Raw genomic sequence first — 16,477 nt, 5'->3', positions numbered from 1 at the left:
CGGGGGTCCCGGCGCTGGCATGCAGCTCACGTCGGCACCTTCCTCACGCCTGTGCGAGAATTCATTTCCCCCTCAATTATCCCACAGCTGTTTGTTTAATTCGGTCCTGATAGAGTGCGTATAATCCACCGCTACTCGCCAAAAAAGCAAACATCGGGCAAAAACCAATTTTCAGCACAAAAAAGGAGGAGTAATAGAAAAGAAAGGGGGGAGGTAGAGAGAAAGCGGGGGGAAACGCGCGTTACACGTTCGTGATCACAGCGCCATAACGAATCCAGAGAAATTCAAATGCCTTCAGGAGGGGAGAGAGGCTTTCTCCGTCTCAGCTTTTTTAATGTGGACTCTCAATGTAGCCTTTTGGTTGGCCAGGACTTTTGTATTCGACAAACCGTGGTTTAAATTGTGCAGGCTTGCTCCTCCCAAAACACACAGGGGATTTTTGGGCAAGGGTTAAGTAGAAAATGCAGCTTAATGAACACGAGTTGAGATCAGAGTTGAAGGGGATAGTGCTAAAAGCAGCGAGTATTATTAACATCACTAGACCAACTTTAACTAGAACCTGAAGTTTGTTAAGAAATTTTGAGGTTGGCTTGAGAAAGGCAAGAAATGGCAGGAAGCACAGCGGTTGCTAAGTGGTTGCTAGGCAGTTGCTAAAATATTTACGGCATTGCCATATATATTTACATTAGATGTCGCCTACTCTGCTGTTGTCTATTGGAAGGAATGCATCAATTTCGTACATTTGAGTCCAGGGTAGCACTCCTTTGAATTAAATGCAAGACCAAGCTGCAGTGGAGGATTGTGGCCATCCAGAGCCAGAGATATACACATATATCATATATACATATATTATATGTGTATATCTCTGTAATATGGATATATTATATACATATATACATATATCTATGATCGGTGGTCATTATGCAAATATTTTTTTCAATTACGAAAATTATAATTTTACATCACTTTTCTACATTGATGGATAAGTGACCGCACGGGAATTCCTGACAAAGAGCGTGTGTTTGTACCATCCACCCTCCCTGTTAAATTCGACCTAATCCCTATCCTGAAACATTTGTCCTGACATTTGTCTTTGGAGAACTGTACAAATGTGGCGCCGCTATTGACGCATGCTCAGAGTTTGTATGCGATATCTAGTGTATACATCTATGATGGCATCGCTAGGTGGTTGCTAAGCAGTTGCTAAATGGCAACGCTCGTGTAAATGTTTGATCAAATGCTAATACTTAGTAGGCATTTCTAGCATCTTGCACTTAGATAATCATTAATAGCATGTAGCTAATCGTTATTAGCACTTGGCTTATCATTGTTACTTTGCATAGTACACATGAAGTCCTATTTGCTAGCATGAGTCAAACGAGCCAATACTCGGGTCCCTACGATGTACTGATGTAGAGATTGCTGTTGCTAGGTTAGCCTGTTCTGTTGCTACGGGGACAATTGACAGCTTATTTGGGGCTTGTGTAATTTTTTTATATGCTCAGATTATTAAAATGTAATATAGATTTTTTTTTACTAAAAAGTCATAAGTCTGATTGGCATGAAGAGATATAGCAACAATCTTAAATGCAGAAGACATATTTTGATCAAACTTGGGCCTTGTAGCATGAACGGCCTAGGAGGAGATAGGTTTGTTTCGAGTTTGTTTTCGAACACTACAGAGTAGTGTTGTGAAATTCTAAGATGAGCCAAAAGCCAGGGAGAACTTTCGGTTATCTTCAAAGCAGAATCCTTTAATAAGAAGAACTCAGCGTCGCAGTGGCGTCATCGAAAAAACTCTAAACTAGTGCAGCCAAGCACTCAGTTTTAAATACATTTTTACAGACATTGATACACAGAGGTGGGGACAAACCTAAACAAAGCATTGAAATAAAGTGTTGTTGTCAGCAGGGTAAATTGCCTTTCTAGCCCTGATCTCATCAGCATATAAGTACCCATTCACAATACATATTAGCATGAACACAAAGTGTGCAAATGATGTACTGGAGTCAGAACATGCCCGGCCAGTTGACCAGTTAGAAAGTTTCACCCAAAGACAAAAGAAGAGTCGTTGAGACAATGCCTTTTGCATTTGCACCACTTTGGCAGAATCGGTGCTCAGGAAACCAAGAGATTTTAAGGTCTGTCACACCCTAGCTAGAGTTTTGAATGAAGTGAGCTAATTAAAAAAAAACAAAGAATATAACTTTTCAGTTATATATAGATTATTGCAAATTTGGAAGTAGATTATATAAATATATATTCCCACAGTAGTATAACAGTATGTTGGCTTCTCAAGACAACATAATGACCTTTTATTCAGAAACTTGTTGTAAGTAAAAGTGTACCAGATGGACATGTTTGTTACTAAAAAAGTGAATCCACTCTACTTTTGAAAATACTCTGGGTGAATAAGGAAACGATGAAAGTATTGGTCAAAATTAAGTTTAAATAATATATTTATTCATTCATTCATTTTCTTTTGGCTTAGTCCCTTATTTATTAGGGGTCACCACAGCAGGATGAACCACCAACTATTCCGGCATATGGGTTTCTGCTTCACCAAGTTAAATTTTATGACTTTTAAGACCTTTTCAAGACTATCAAGAATGAAATTTCAGAGTTATATAGGGTTAAACACTAAGGACTTTCTTAATGACCCAGCAGAAAAAAATTACTTGCTTCACCAAGAAGCAAATTCTAATTAGCAATTTTTGGTCACCTATTTTAAATAATGTATCAAATCAAGCAAACCCTAGTTGTACACATGCCCATTTTTTCAACAACAACAAAAAAAGCTTTTTCACTTCTGCTTTGTAACAGATTTATGTAAAGAATTATAATGTTGTGTATATATATTTATTTGGTTTTCATTTTATATCAAGCCTCCCTTGGACAGGAGTTCAATCATTCATTCATTTCATTTTCTTTTTATTAATCAGGGGTTGCCACAGCTGAATGAACAGCCAACTTATCCAGCATATGTTTTAGATAGCAGATGCCCTTCCAGTTATAAGCCAACACTGGAAAAGGACAGGAGTTAGTTAGGAGAAGTAGTAAGTCTGCATATAGTTTGTCCAGTGTAAGTGTGATGTTTATGTCAAATAAACAATAAGTAAAATAATATTAGTTATAAATAAAGTTTTGCTAAAAGTCTTATTGATGTATTGTTGGTGATTGTTTATTGTAAAGCTACCCAATTGATCCAACATGCATCCAAAGTAAAATTAGGACCTGTTAAAAATGACCTACAATACAATATTTATTTTTTAAGGCCTTAAAATTTTGTTCTTTTAAATTTAAGACATTTTAAGACCCTATTTATGCAGTAAATGCTCTTCCAGCCACAACCCACAACTGGAAAACACCCATACACTCTCACATTCGTACACACACTCATACACTATGGCCAATTTAGTTCATTCAATTTACCTACAGAGCATGTCTTTAGACTGTGGGGGAAACAGGAGCACCTGGAGGAAACCCAATGAAACACGAGGAGAACATGCAAACTCTACACAGAAATGACAACTGGTTGGGCCAGGACTCGAAGCAGTGACCCTCTTGCTGTGAGGCGACAGTGCTAACCACTGAGCCACCGTGCCGCCCTAAATAATAAATTTTAAACTAAATTTAACAACAATGGCAGAAGTTCAAAGCTCAATTTTTCACCTATTTAGGACTACAGCTGCCATATTTGTGGGTTCAGAAATAAGGACATACGCCCAGGAGCATTGTAGGAGTGCTTCATTTTAGTTGAGGAGTGTTTCTTGAACTGTATTGACAAAAATGCTTTTCTAGCATCAAAACGGCATGTGTGAATGATTTCTGTAGTTTAAAATGACACTTAAGGCTCTCAATTCAATTAAATTCAATTCATCTTCTATAGTACTTTTTTCTATGTATATTGTGTCAAAGCAGCTTAACATACAAGATTACAGTAAATTGAAACAGTATCAGTGCAGTTTTCAGTACTCAAAGTATTATACAACTGAAAGCTGAAAATTACTGAAGCAGCTCTATTGAATTCTAATTGAACCACTGAAAGCCATTGGTCTATTCTAAGGATGTTTGTTGGTACCTTTCTGGACATTGAATTGGACATTGGAACCTTGCTGTCTATGGAGAATGAGGGAGCTCTCAGATTTCACCTAAAATATCTTAATTTGTGTTCTGAAGACAAACAATGGTTCCAGAGGATTGGAATGACACAAAGGTGAGTTATTAATAACAGAGATTTCATTTTTAGTGAACTAACACATAACACAGAAAATAAGAATTAATAAAATATTTGAAATTGAAATAAAAGAAACCTCTACCTATTTACAACATGCCATCCACAGGATTAAAAATGAGTCAAGCAAACTTTTTTTAATCATTTCACCTGCGTTAATTCCAGCTGCAAAAATGTGGGCTCACGTATGTTTTTTATAGGAATTTTAATAGTTCACCCCTATCCCCATAATAACTCTATTTTATACTTGGCACACACACAAAAAGTTACACTTAGAACCTTAACCCCTTAACTGTCACCACACATTTGGAGTTCACACTTGAAGTCTAGGTTATAATGTGCACATTACGCAGTATTCAGTGTTAAACCCCAGGGACATTTAACCATAAAATGATGCTATATTTGTTTATAAGCATTCATTCTATTAGAATGGCTTTCAAAATTTAAATTTAGATAACTTTTTTACTAGAAGGTGGCAATTTTTTTTAAAATTCCTGTTTTGTGCTTTTCATATTATAGTCTAATATAGAGTCCATTGAATAAATTATGCAGCAATAATTGTGTAGGTTTGTTGGAATGGATGTCAGATTGTGGTTTGTATATGTGTGCACAGTAAATTGTGTGTGTGTGTGTATAGTGTACCAGAATTATATTGTTCTTTGTCCATTTTGAACGTCTGAGAAACTTTTTGAGAAATTTTATACACAAAGTTAAAGTTAGAGTTAAAGTTTTAGCTCACCCTCATGTTGTTGCAAACTCTACAAACTCCAAAATCTTTGCAATGCAAATTCAGATAATTTAGATGACATCTGAGAGCTCCCTCATCCTCCATAGACAGCAAGGTTTCAGATTCATTAAAAGTTCAGAAGAATACGTCCAACATTTTTATGCCTCAAACCGTACAATCGTAATATTATCAAGCTATAGGAATACCTTTGTGTGCACATAAAACAAAAATAATGACTTTATTTTACTCCTCAATGCGAGTATAGGGTGCGCCACGTTTATGTAAACTATACAGTGACTCATGCCACACCAGTAGCCCATGCGCATCTTCCTCTTTGAAATAAAGCACAGGCGCATCCCAAGTACATCACACAACAGCCAAGTGTGAGACATGAACACGTGCCCTATACTGACACTGAAAAGTTGTCATTTTTATTTTGTGCGCAGAAATGTAATTTTTAAATGTTTCATAGCTTGATAATATTCCAATTGAACCATTGAAGGCATTTTTGAGTACCTTTCTGGACACCGAATGAGTTGGGAATGGAGGAGGAGGGAGCTCTCAGATTTGATCTACAATCTCTTAGTTTGTTTCCGAAAACAAACTAAGGTTCCAGGGGTCTAGAACAACATGAGGGTGAGTAAATAATAGCAGAATAAATTATTTTGGTAAACTTGCACACTAACACAGGGAATAAATTAAAAGCCTCTTTCACAGGGGATTTGACTGACAGGGGGTCTAACCAATCACAGCTCTGATATACAGTATGATATTTGTTCAGGCAAATGGGCAATTAAAGGGTTTTCATGGTTAATAATTGCCATACTGAAATACTTGGTAACTTGAGTCAAGCATGAAAACGTATTACTGACATACAAACTACGATATTGGAAAAATCGGATATTGCAATATTTATTTTTTCATCGATGAATATTGCAATATGAATAGATTCACAAGACAGTTTAAATAGCTCTATTTGTCCATTTTCTTGGTAGTCTAATAGTATTCACGTACAGAAATTGAATCATCACAATGCAAAAAAAGCTTTTCTTATTTGCTTTGTCTTCTTTCTAGTTGAAAAATCTCTATACATTCTTAGATCAAGTACTAATATTGTTTTGTTTTCACCTTCAGAAGAAATAAGTCTAAATCAAGAGTTTTCCTTAAAACAAGCTGAAATATCTGCCAATAAAATACATTTTCCCTGTATAAATAATAAATACAATTAATCTTTGTTACTCCAAACATCATTTTTGGTGCCAAAATGTTTTAAACTCTCTTGAAATGCTCAGTCACAGACCCTAAAACACATGCAAATGATAAACTTTCACTCTATTATGGTTAAGCTAGCAGAGACTCTACAAACCACATGTGTTCTGTAGCTCCTGATCAACTATAATTCATACTAGGGCTGCACAATATTGGAAAATATTGATATTGCAATGATTTATTTTTCTGAGATAAATCTGTTACTGTTAGATCAAGTAAAAATATTGTACCATCAGAAGAAATAACCCAAAATTAAGAGGTTTTCCTTAAAACAAGCAAAATGATCAGCCATTAGGGTAAGTCAAATAATCTTGTTTTTGCTTTGAAATGTAGCTATTTGGAATAGAAACATGGCAAAAACTCAATTTTTGGCATAAATTGTATAAATTCTGTATAAATAATTAAATGCAATTGATATTTGTTGCACCCCAAACATCATAATTGTTTGTGCCCAAATGTTTTAAACTCTAGAAATGCTCCGTCACAGGCCTTAAAAACACATGCAAATGATAAACCTGCACACTATTATGGTTAAATTTAGCAGTGACTCTACAAATCATGTGTTCTGCAACTCCTTTTCAACTATAATTCAGACTCAACATTGCATGTCTTGCGATGTGACTGTTGCAGATCCGCATATTGCGATATCTATGCTGAAACGATATACTGTGCAGCTCTAATTCAGAGTCAATATTAGCTATGTTTCCATCCAAAAATGCGAATTTACTTTATGCACAAAACTAGATTATCGCATAAAAGATGTGCAAATAAAGCCGGGTTTCTATCAAATTGAACAAAATCGTCACTTCCTGATCAATTGGCACCAAATATCAACAGGAAATACGTAATTTGCTGCGGCAAAAAAAGCTACATGAATCTTTTCTTTATTTAATAAATTACTTGCGCCTCAGAAGACAATCCTGAAGACATGACACGTGGAACACAGATGCTCTTGATTCTGGAGGTAATTAATAATAGATTAAAACTAATACTGATATGGTTAAGGTGTTGTAGGATGACCAAAACAACATTTCAGATCTTTTACAATGTGCTCAGCCTGCTGATTTGTCCATTCTCACACATTTTTATCATCACATGATCTCTTATAACAAAATCACATGGCTTTTTTAATGCGCATACTGGAATTTGTTCGGTAAAAGTGTTTCCATTGTAGTTTACTCGCATCTTTTCTTATCGAATAAAAAGTTTATCCTACTCAGTTATGCGTGTACATTTTTGCGTATCTTGGCGTTCCCATCAACCATTTTTTTTATGAGCATATCCAAAATGTTGTAGCTATTGTTGATGTCCCGATCAGGTTTTTCTGCCCTCGAGTCCGAGTCATTTGATTTTAAGTATCTACCAATACCGAAACCCAATCCGATACTTCTATAATACTTAATAAAGAATAAAGAAGAGTAAAGAAACAGATCCAGGATTTTCCTTATTTTTTATTTAATTCATCTTATTTTAATATTCAACAATGTTGACAAACAGAGCACTTCTGTGAGGTAGCTTGAACAATCAAGTAATAAATAACATCAATTATTCACTTTTGGACTTTAGTGCAACAGTAAATCTAAAAAAATCTAATATAAAAACAAATAGCACCTCAACTTAAAATACCCAGCAGGCAATCCCAAGTTTACATATCTTACAGTTTGCTATGGCAATGTTGTTGTCATTAACTTTATAGTACCTCCAGACTGCAGACATACTGGTGCTTTCAACTTTAAGCTGCTTCCATGTTCTACTTTGCCGGCATTTAACCAATATCGTCTCTGCAACAAAGTGATGTCATGCCACACGCACTGCTGTTTCCAGGGGTCTGGAACCTTTTTTCAGCAAAGAGCCATTTCTGATTTTTTTTAATAAATGTATTTTTTTTAAAGAGCCATTGGGGGTGTGTATATAACAAAAGTTTATTTATTAATAAACAAAACCTTTATTTATGTTCATGCACAACTCAAAAATAAACAATTATAATGCATCACAATGTATGAACAAAGGAAATTTCTAGATTTTTTTTTTCTTTTTGCCATTGCCACTAACAAATGTTGTTTGAATTTACATACGCGAGGTTACCATAGAAATATAAAATTCTTGTCCTTTATTGGTGTCACGATTCAAGTTAAACCACAGCATCACATATGCGCATTGGTTAAAAAGTCATTTTATTGTAAACTGAGATCTTATTCATTTTGCTGTAAAAAAATACAATAAAAAGGTATTTTTAAAATTGTAATTGTATTTTCAATAGGAAACTGATTTCTAGTGACAGTTATAATTTTTTGAACTTTAAAATATTATTGAGGAGAGACAGTTGGAGAGTCACATATTTTTGGTCAAAGAGAATATATTCATATATTCAAGTCCTGACAGAGAGGTATCGTCCGATTCTGATCGAGTCTGAAATCACGTGATCGGGCCCGATTTCTGATCATGTGATCGGATCTGGTCATCCCTAATGTGATATCAATGCTGAAACGATATATTGTGCAGCCCTAATACAAACTGTAAGTGTCCTTGATATAGGTCCGTATATCTTACAGCGTTTCCTTCCTTTTGCTTTTGCTTCTCTCTGCAGGAAGGAGAGTTGTACATTATTTTCTGCACACTGTAGGGTTTCTGAATGCAGAGGACCTCTGTGCGATTTGAAGCTGGATGAGAGAGCCGGTGCACGCCGGCAGATTTGACATACCTATTTAAATTAGCAGCAGGGGTCCCAGCTACTGCAGGGCAGAGGGGAGGACGAGGGGCTCGAGCACACTGAGGACAATGGCGCATTAGACAACTCACACGCACAAACTCCTCAATGCTACTGAGAAACGTCTTAGCCCAAGGTCGAGTCCAGAGATGAATGGTGGGGAAGGTAAAAATAAGCTAAAACAAACAAACTTTGAAAAGGAATTAGCTGTGGTGACAAAGAAGCGGTTAATGCAGGAGTCTCTCCGGGGCTCTTCCCATCACAGTAAAACCCCTGAGGCTGATGTGCACACACACCTTCATACAAAGAACAGCACGTGCATGCACACACACACGCACACCTAATATCACAAAGCCCCGGCGTGCCTAGTGAAGTGTGTGATGCTCCCTGTTGTAAATGGGCTTTAAGGAACAGAAAGAGCTCCGTCACACTCATTTTGCTAACTCTCATTCCTCCTCTTCTTCTTCTTTCAAAATACAAACTGAAAACTTGCATTAGACTTCATCGTTCTGATTTATGCTGGTTTGTTTTGAAATTAACCATTTTATTTTGGTGGAGTCGTTTGAGTGTGTAAACTGTCTGTTTTCTTCATCAGCTCATCCAGGCAGTGTTAAGGGGGATCAGAGATGTCTCTGTCTGCACCCCTCCCTCAAACTCACCTCTGCTGTGTCTGTGCCACTCCCTTTAGTCAGAGAGCAGACAAAGCAGGACCTCAAACCACTGCAAGATGCAGATCTTCAATTATTTAACGATGATGTGAAATTAGTGTTTTTATGGCACACTGGAACTGAAGCTAAAGTTTTCATTCATCAGTTTTTGAAAATAATGAAATGTATTTTCAAATTACCTATATAAAAATATTTAAGGTGCAGATATGAAGTTTAATATTAGATTTTAATTATGTACTCCAATTTGATCAGAAGAAATTACATAGCTCTGCATTTATTTATTCAGTATCCCCACATTGCTTCAAAATATTTAGCAAGTAAACCAGCAATGCCTGGTGTAAGCTTTTCACGAAAGTTAAAAGATAAACTTACATGCATAAGAGAATAGTAGGACTGCTTCCCTGTGTAGAACAGGAAGTGAAAAGGTCGCCCTTCTGCATCCCACTGGACAGCTAAAAGAGAAGGGTACATGAGAAATTAATTTCCAGAAATTAGCATGAGTATATTTAAAAGGGTCATAGAATGTGATTTTACCTTTTTAACTTTGGTTAGTGTGTAATGTAGGTGTGTGATCATGAACAACATGTGCACAGTTACAATGCTTAAAGTTGAGTTGAAAGGGAGAAATTGTTGTTTAAAGAATTAGCATGGCAAAGCTTACAGCGAACGGCTGATAAAGGACTACAACAGAATAATTCCGGGGTTAGTGACATCACAAACCCTTCAGTTTACACACATGGATGCTCTGAGCACAACAAAATCAGATGTTTTTAATTGACTTTTTAACTGTAATATTTTGTATGTTTTACTTTTGGTTTCTTCTGTAAAGGAACATGATTGTGTGCCACTGACAGTGAAAAGGGCCAAGTAGTTTTTAGTTTTAGTAAGGAAAAAAAATTACTTTGTAGATACTTTATTTTTATATGCTACTGTAAAGTCCAATTGAACCAAACAACAGAAAGCTCTAAAATATGCCAAGTGTTCTAAAAATTTCACTGTATTTTTTTGTGTCCGTTTAATGTCGATAAATGTGGCTATTTTATTGGCTTGTGTTTTTTTTAAACCAGTTTAAATTAAGTTATTGAGTTAAATTGAAAAAGTCGTACAAATTCACTATTTATTAATTATTACAACAATATTTTGGTTTCGGTTTTCAGTCGAGTGCATTCATAATTTTTGGATTTGGCTTAGAATGATCATTTTGGTGCTAGCCTACTTCTGACGGACGCTGGAATTAGGAAGCAATGGTTCAAATCTATTTGGGATTTACCCAAAAGCTTCTTCATTAAAGATGTAGCAGTTCACATCACAAAAGCAGAATTAATAGATTATGGACCTGCAAGTGTTTTTTAATTCTTTGTTGATGTATGTTTCATGAATTGTTTATTATGCTAATTGTATGTTGTGGCAAGGATGTGAACAAAGGGCAATGTGGTTTGGCTCCACTAGCAATTTAGCTATAAGCAGATTCATAAATATCAGTCAAAGGCCTATAAACACATACAAACCTCATTTTAAGTTTACCAGCAAATGTGGAATGCTGTTGAGTATTGGTGTTTGTGTGATCAGTGTGCTCCGGTTTCACACGGTTTCATACGAGAGATATTATTTGTGGGGTATTTTGAGCTAAAACTTCACATACTTGCTCTACACCATTTTTATGCTAGCTGAAAAGCATTGTACGATGAAATGTGTTGTAGAATAATGCTTTTTTTTAATGAAGCACGAAAAGAAGTTGCTGTGCACCACATAAACACAATCAACCATTCAAAAAAAAAATCTATCCGAGTAGCTCTTTAAGTTAAAACATAAAAATTTCCTTACCTTTCTGTTTTGGGAATATTTGCTCTGGGTGCTAAAACACAAAGAACAGAACATACTGAGACAGAGTTAATTTGTACATAAAAGATACCAAAACACAGTTGGACTAAATCTCACCTTCATAACAGGTCTTGCATGCTTCTCGAAGAGTCCAGACGGGAAGAGATATGCAATACTTCTCTAAACAAAGAAAGAAAAAAAAAAAACATTTAAGTGTCCATTATTTTCATTTGTCACTTTAATTTTGTCAATTTAGGCAAGACTGCTGGGCCGTAATGCTTAAGCATACTAAATTGAACATTTTTCAAACTCTTCAGAAGCTGTCATACAGGATGGTCTCAACCTTACCATTGGTTACAGCAGGCAACGTTAATAGTCAGCTTGTGCTAATACTGAAAATATAACAGTCTGACTAGGGCTGAATGAAATTTGATATTGCGATATTTGTTCGTTCTGTGATGTAGATTTATTTTCTTTGAAGTACAGTTGAAGTAAGAATTATTAGCCCCCGTTTATTTTTCCCCGAATTTTCTGTTTAACGGAGAGAACATTTTTTCAACACATTTCTAAACATAATAGTTTTAATAACTCATTTTTAAATATTGATTTCTTTTATCCAGCGGTGGAAGTAATGAATTACAACTACTCACGTTACTGTAATTAAGTACATTTTTTGGCGTATTTGTATTTTCATGAGTTGAATTTTAAGTCTCTAATTTTACTTGTATTTGAGTACAAATTAAGCTGAGTAATCTACTTCGTTACTTTTAAAATCAAAATTCGTTTCAGAATACTGTAATTTAATTCATATTTCAACCACGCACTGACCAGCATTTCGGTAGCCAATAAAAAATGCTCATCCTAACGGACCAATGAAAAGCCTGGTACATTATTTGAACCCAAAAACAAGTTCAGGCTACTGCAGATTTACGTGAGCTGACCGTCATCATACAGTCATCGATTGAAGTTATCGATTGACATATGGAGATTAAAGACAGCAGAAATGAGGAAGAAATAGCAGAGGATGAATGCCCATTGGCCACACCCGGAGAAGCTGTTCACCTACAGGTACATAAGGGAAGAAAGGGGAATGCTAAAACTGCTAATTAAATTTATGCCCAAAACTGGAATATCGCATAAAATACGTGCGAATAAAGCAGCTTTTCCGTCCAACAAGTCAAAGAGAACAAAATCGCCACTTCCTGATTAACTGGCGACAAATATCAAAAGTAAAAACTGAATTTGCTGCATAGGAGAGGCTGCGTGAATATATTATCTTCATTTAATAAATGACTTGCACTTCAGAAGCCAATCCTGACATGCAGTGAACACACGGTGGCGTTTGAAGGCGCGAGACACAGAGTGCAGACGCTCTTGACAACTCAGGAGGCCATTAAACATATAACAACACTAATACTGAAATGGTTAAGGCGTTTTAGAATGACCAAAACAACACTTTAGATGTTTTGCAATGTGCTCAGTCTGCAGGTTTGTTCATTTACACACATTTTCAAAATGTATGCGCATCATGGCGTTTCCATCAACCGTTTTTATGTGCAGATCTAAAAAGCGCAAAAAATAAGTGGGTGAAACCTGCTTCTGCTGTGCTGATTTAAGGCTGATTTATACTTCTGTGTCAAGCGCACGTGTATGCTAGGGCGCAGCCTACGCGTGGACGCATAGCCCCTCGCTGTGGCTGTCGGCGTAGCGCAAGCTCTGTGATTGGTCAGCTTGGTAGCGTTGACGAGTGTGGGCGGAGGTGAAAGCTGCGCAAGCGTGATGCAGCGAGTGTTGTTCCTGTGAAGGAGCTCCGGATGGAGATTGCTGTTTTGTGTTTACCTCATAATTAAATTTATTGCACGTCCGCCGATTCCTGCCTCAAAATGAGCAAGTTTGAACCACTTGTACATTAAGGAAGCGTTCAGAAAAAACAAAACACCAGCGAAGGAACTCGACACAGACAAACATAGACACCTACTGCCAGCTAGAGTTTCGGAAGTCTATTGCAAAGCAACAGAAACAGCGCGCAGAAGTATAAATGCACGGCTGCGTGCAAGGCTTGAGCCGTAGGTCACGTCGATCACTTGACGCAGAAGTATAAACCAGGCTTTATACTTCTGCGTCACGCGCATGCTACGGCGCAGCCTACACGTTGACGCATAGCCCTACACTGTGGCCGTCGGTGTCGCTGATGCGCACCTCTCCAAAAATGTAACTACTTGCGTGTAGCGCAAGCTCTGTGATTGGTCGGCTTGGTAACGCTGATGAGTCTGGGCAGGACCGAGAGCCGCGCGAGCCCGATTGTTTACAAGTGTTGAGTCCCGTGAAGGAGCTCAGGATGCAAAGTTTTTTTTTTTTTTTCCTCATGGTTAAAGTTGTTGCATGTCCGCCGGTTCCTGCCTCAAAATTAGCGAGTTTGAGCCACTTGAACATAAAGAAAGCGTTCAGAAAAAACAAAACACCAGCGAAGAAACTCGACACAGAGGAACATTAACACCTCACTGCCAACTAGCATTTCGGAAGTGTTATTGCAGAACAACAAAAACAGCGCGTAGAAGTATAAATGCACAGCTACGCGCATTGCATGCGCCGTGGGTCACGCGGGGTCTTAAAAAGTCAAAAATTAAAAATCTAAATTTTAGGTCTTAAAAAGTTTTAAATTCGCTGTTCTAGGTCTTAAATATTTTTGCACAGGTCTTATTTTTCCGATGTCTATGTAATGCTACATCTAATGCTCATTTAAATTCTTTTTTGTTGTTGTTGCTTGGTTTTTGTAGTGTTGTAGTTCTTTATTTCACTAGTCCTAATGTAATTTGCGGTATTAGAACTACAAATGAGACCATATATATATTTAAATATCAATTTCATAAATCAATTTATATAAATATATAAATTGAAAAAATTGTATCTGGATGCTTCATACTCTATTGAAATACTCACACACCTCTTAAAAACACATGCAAAGGATAAACTTACACTCTATTTTGATTAAACTCTTAAGTTACAACACAAAAATGTGGCTCCTGGTCAACTATTATATAGACTCAACATTGCACATCCTGTAGTATGACTATAGTGGTTGGACACATTGCAATATGATGTTGAAATAATATGTCGTGCGGCCCTAAATCTGACAATAACATTAATCGTGCACCCTTGGTGTTTTATACTACAATTTGAGTAACCGCGATCTATTCTCCTCTCAGTACATGTATAAAGTAGCAAATTACTTTGGTGATGGCGTTGAACAGGGCATAGCATAACTTTCATTAGCAATAAATGAGACATTTAAAATGGCAACCTTTGGGTCTTGACCCTGTTTTCCAGGATAAAGGAATCGAAAAGATAAAGGGAAAATAAAAGCGAGGTGATGGCAGATGCACTCTAAGAGAACAAACACCCGTGTACTGCCATCAAAAGCAGAAACTGAGTGAAATCCAGCAGCACAAAGAGAAGAACAGACAGAACGGTGCATGGATGCAGTGACAGATGAAGGCAGCACCTGTTCATACCTTGAAAAGCAATATGGCCCAACTCCCTCAGGGAGGTTTAGCCTCGTCATAGTGTTCTAGAAACCTCTGCTGCCTAAACTTCACATGAGCCCAATCTGGGAAAACAAACTTGCTATCCACTTCCCTTTTTTGGGAGACATCTGACCACTCGTTTAACGTGCCATGGAAAACATGGCACCAAAAATCTGAGTCTGACCTTCTCAGGTGACAAGGACATACATATTTGAGCCCATAATGATCCTCATCAAGCAAGTTCTTCTGTAGCAGCTTGTTTTTTATTTATTTATTTATTTTGTGTAAGCCAGTACAATTACATAGTTTCTCTTTTATTTAACAATTTAGTAGGAAAACATTGATTTGATGAAATTTGACAGAATTCAATGCAAGTTTCTTGAGCGTTTTAAAGATGATTCAAACAAAAACAAAAATTTCTTCCCCATTTACTCACACTCTAGTGGTTCTAAACTTACTAAAAGGCATCTATTTCACCCCTTTTTCAAGATTTTATAGAAGTCTCTTGTGTTTCCAGAATGTGCCTGTAAAGTTTCAGCTCAAAATAATAACCAGATTATTTATTATACCTTTTTATATCTGGGAAATCTAAGCTGACATTATAGCTGTTTTTGTTGACTGTGCCGTGTTTCCACGTGCATGTCAGAGCCATAGAGATCTGTCTGTATTGCTCTGATATGCAAAGCCTTCACATAAATAAAAGGCACAGTGGCAAACAAGAATAAAGCAGATCTCTCTTACTACAGTAAGATATTTCCCAACTGTTATTTGATATACTTGTTGTGGCATTAATTCATTTAGCTTTGTGCTGTTTTTGCACGGCAAATGTGACAGGATACACATGAAAGTGTCTTGACACTTTTATATAAACACTTTTATATTAACACTATGCGGCCATGGTGATGAATTACGTAGCGATTTTACTGTATTTATTACAAACATACACTATTTTAAAAATGGTATTTGTAAATTGTAAAACTCATTCTTGAGGTGCAGATGATCACAGAAAGCTGAACAGATCTTTTAATCCCAGTTGCTTGGCGCACATCCTGTCTTGTGGTTATGATATTACTACAGGAGACATGTTGATATGCATCTGTCAATCAATTTGGTGGGCAGGGAAACCGCACTCCTACGTTACATTGCAGTGGGCCTCAAAATGGGAGGGATTTGGATCCTATTTTAATGACAGAACATTTTTGAAAAAGAGAATTATTGTGTAGTTTTATCACTCCAATATGACTGTGGACACTAAACCTACACCCAATTCTGTCCAAACCGCTTACAAAAGTTGATTTTCATCATAGGTGCCCTTAAATTTCTTTCTTTTGTCAAACGCAAAACAAGATTGGTGGAAAAAGCAGTCACTGACATCCATAGTAGGAAGAAAAAAAGTAGTATTGCAGTCCTTTTTTTCCCCCCTACATTCTTCGGTATATCTTCCTTTGTTTTTAGAAGATGAAAGAAACTCAAGCAGGTTTGAATCAAGCAGAAAGTGAACAAATGATGGAAAAATTTACATTTTTA

At 36.6% G+C, this 16,477-nt stretch overlaps 1 protein-coding gene across 1 annotated transcript in view; it reads right to left on the bottom strand.

Annotated features, from left to right (window-relative positions):
* Positions 1-16,477, bottom strand: part of mrps9 (mitochondrial ribosomal protein S9) — a 47,782-nt gene that overhangs the window by 16,073 nt on the left and 15,232 nt on the right. Inside the window, exons 3-5 of the mRNA XM_056459693.1 lie at positions 11,544-11,606; positions 11,430-11,460; positions 9,978-10,057 (exon numbers count right to left, since the gene is read on the bottom strand). Coding sequence (XP_056315668.1) covers positions 9,978-10,057; positions 11,430-11,460; positions 11,544-11,606 — 174 coding nt within the window. The remainder of the gene's footprint in view (positions 1-9,977; positions 10,058-11,429; positions 11,461-11,543; positions 11,607-16,477) is intronic.

Source organism: Danio aesculapii, chromosome 6 (assembly GCF_903798145.1).
Source record: "Danio aesculapii chromosome 6, fDanAes4.1, whole genome shotgun sequence".
In the NCBI taxonomy this organism is placed as follows: domain Eukaryota; kingdom Metazoa; phylum Chordata; class Actinopteri; order Cypriniformes; family Danionidae; genus Danio; species Danio aesculapii.
This window is presented reverse-complemented; position numbering and strand designations above follow the sequence as displayed.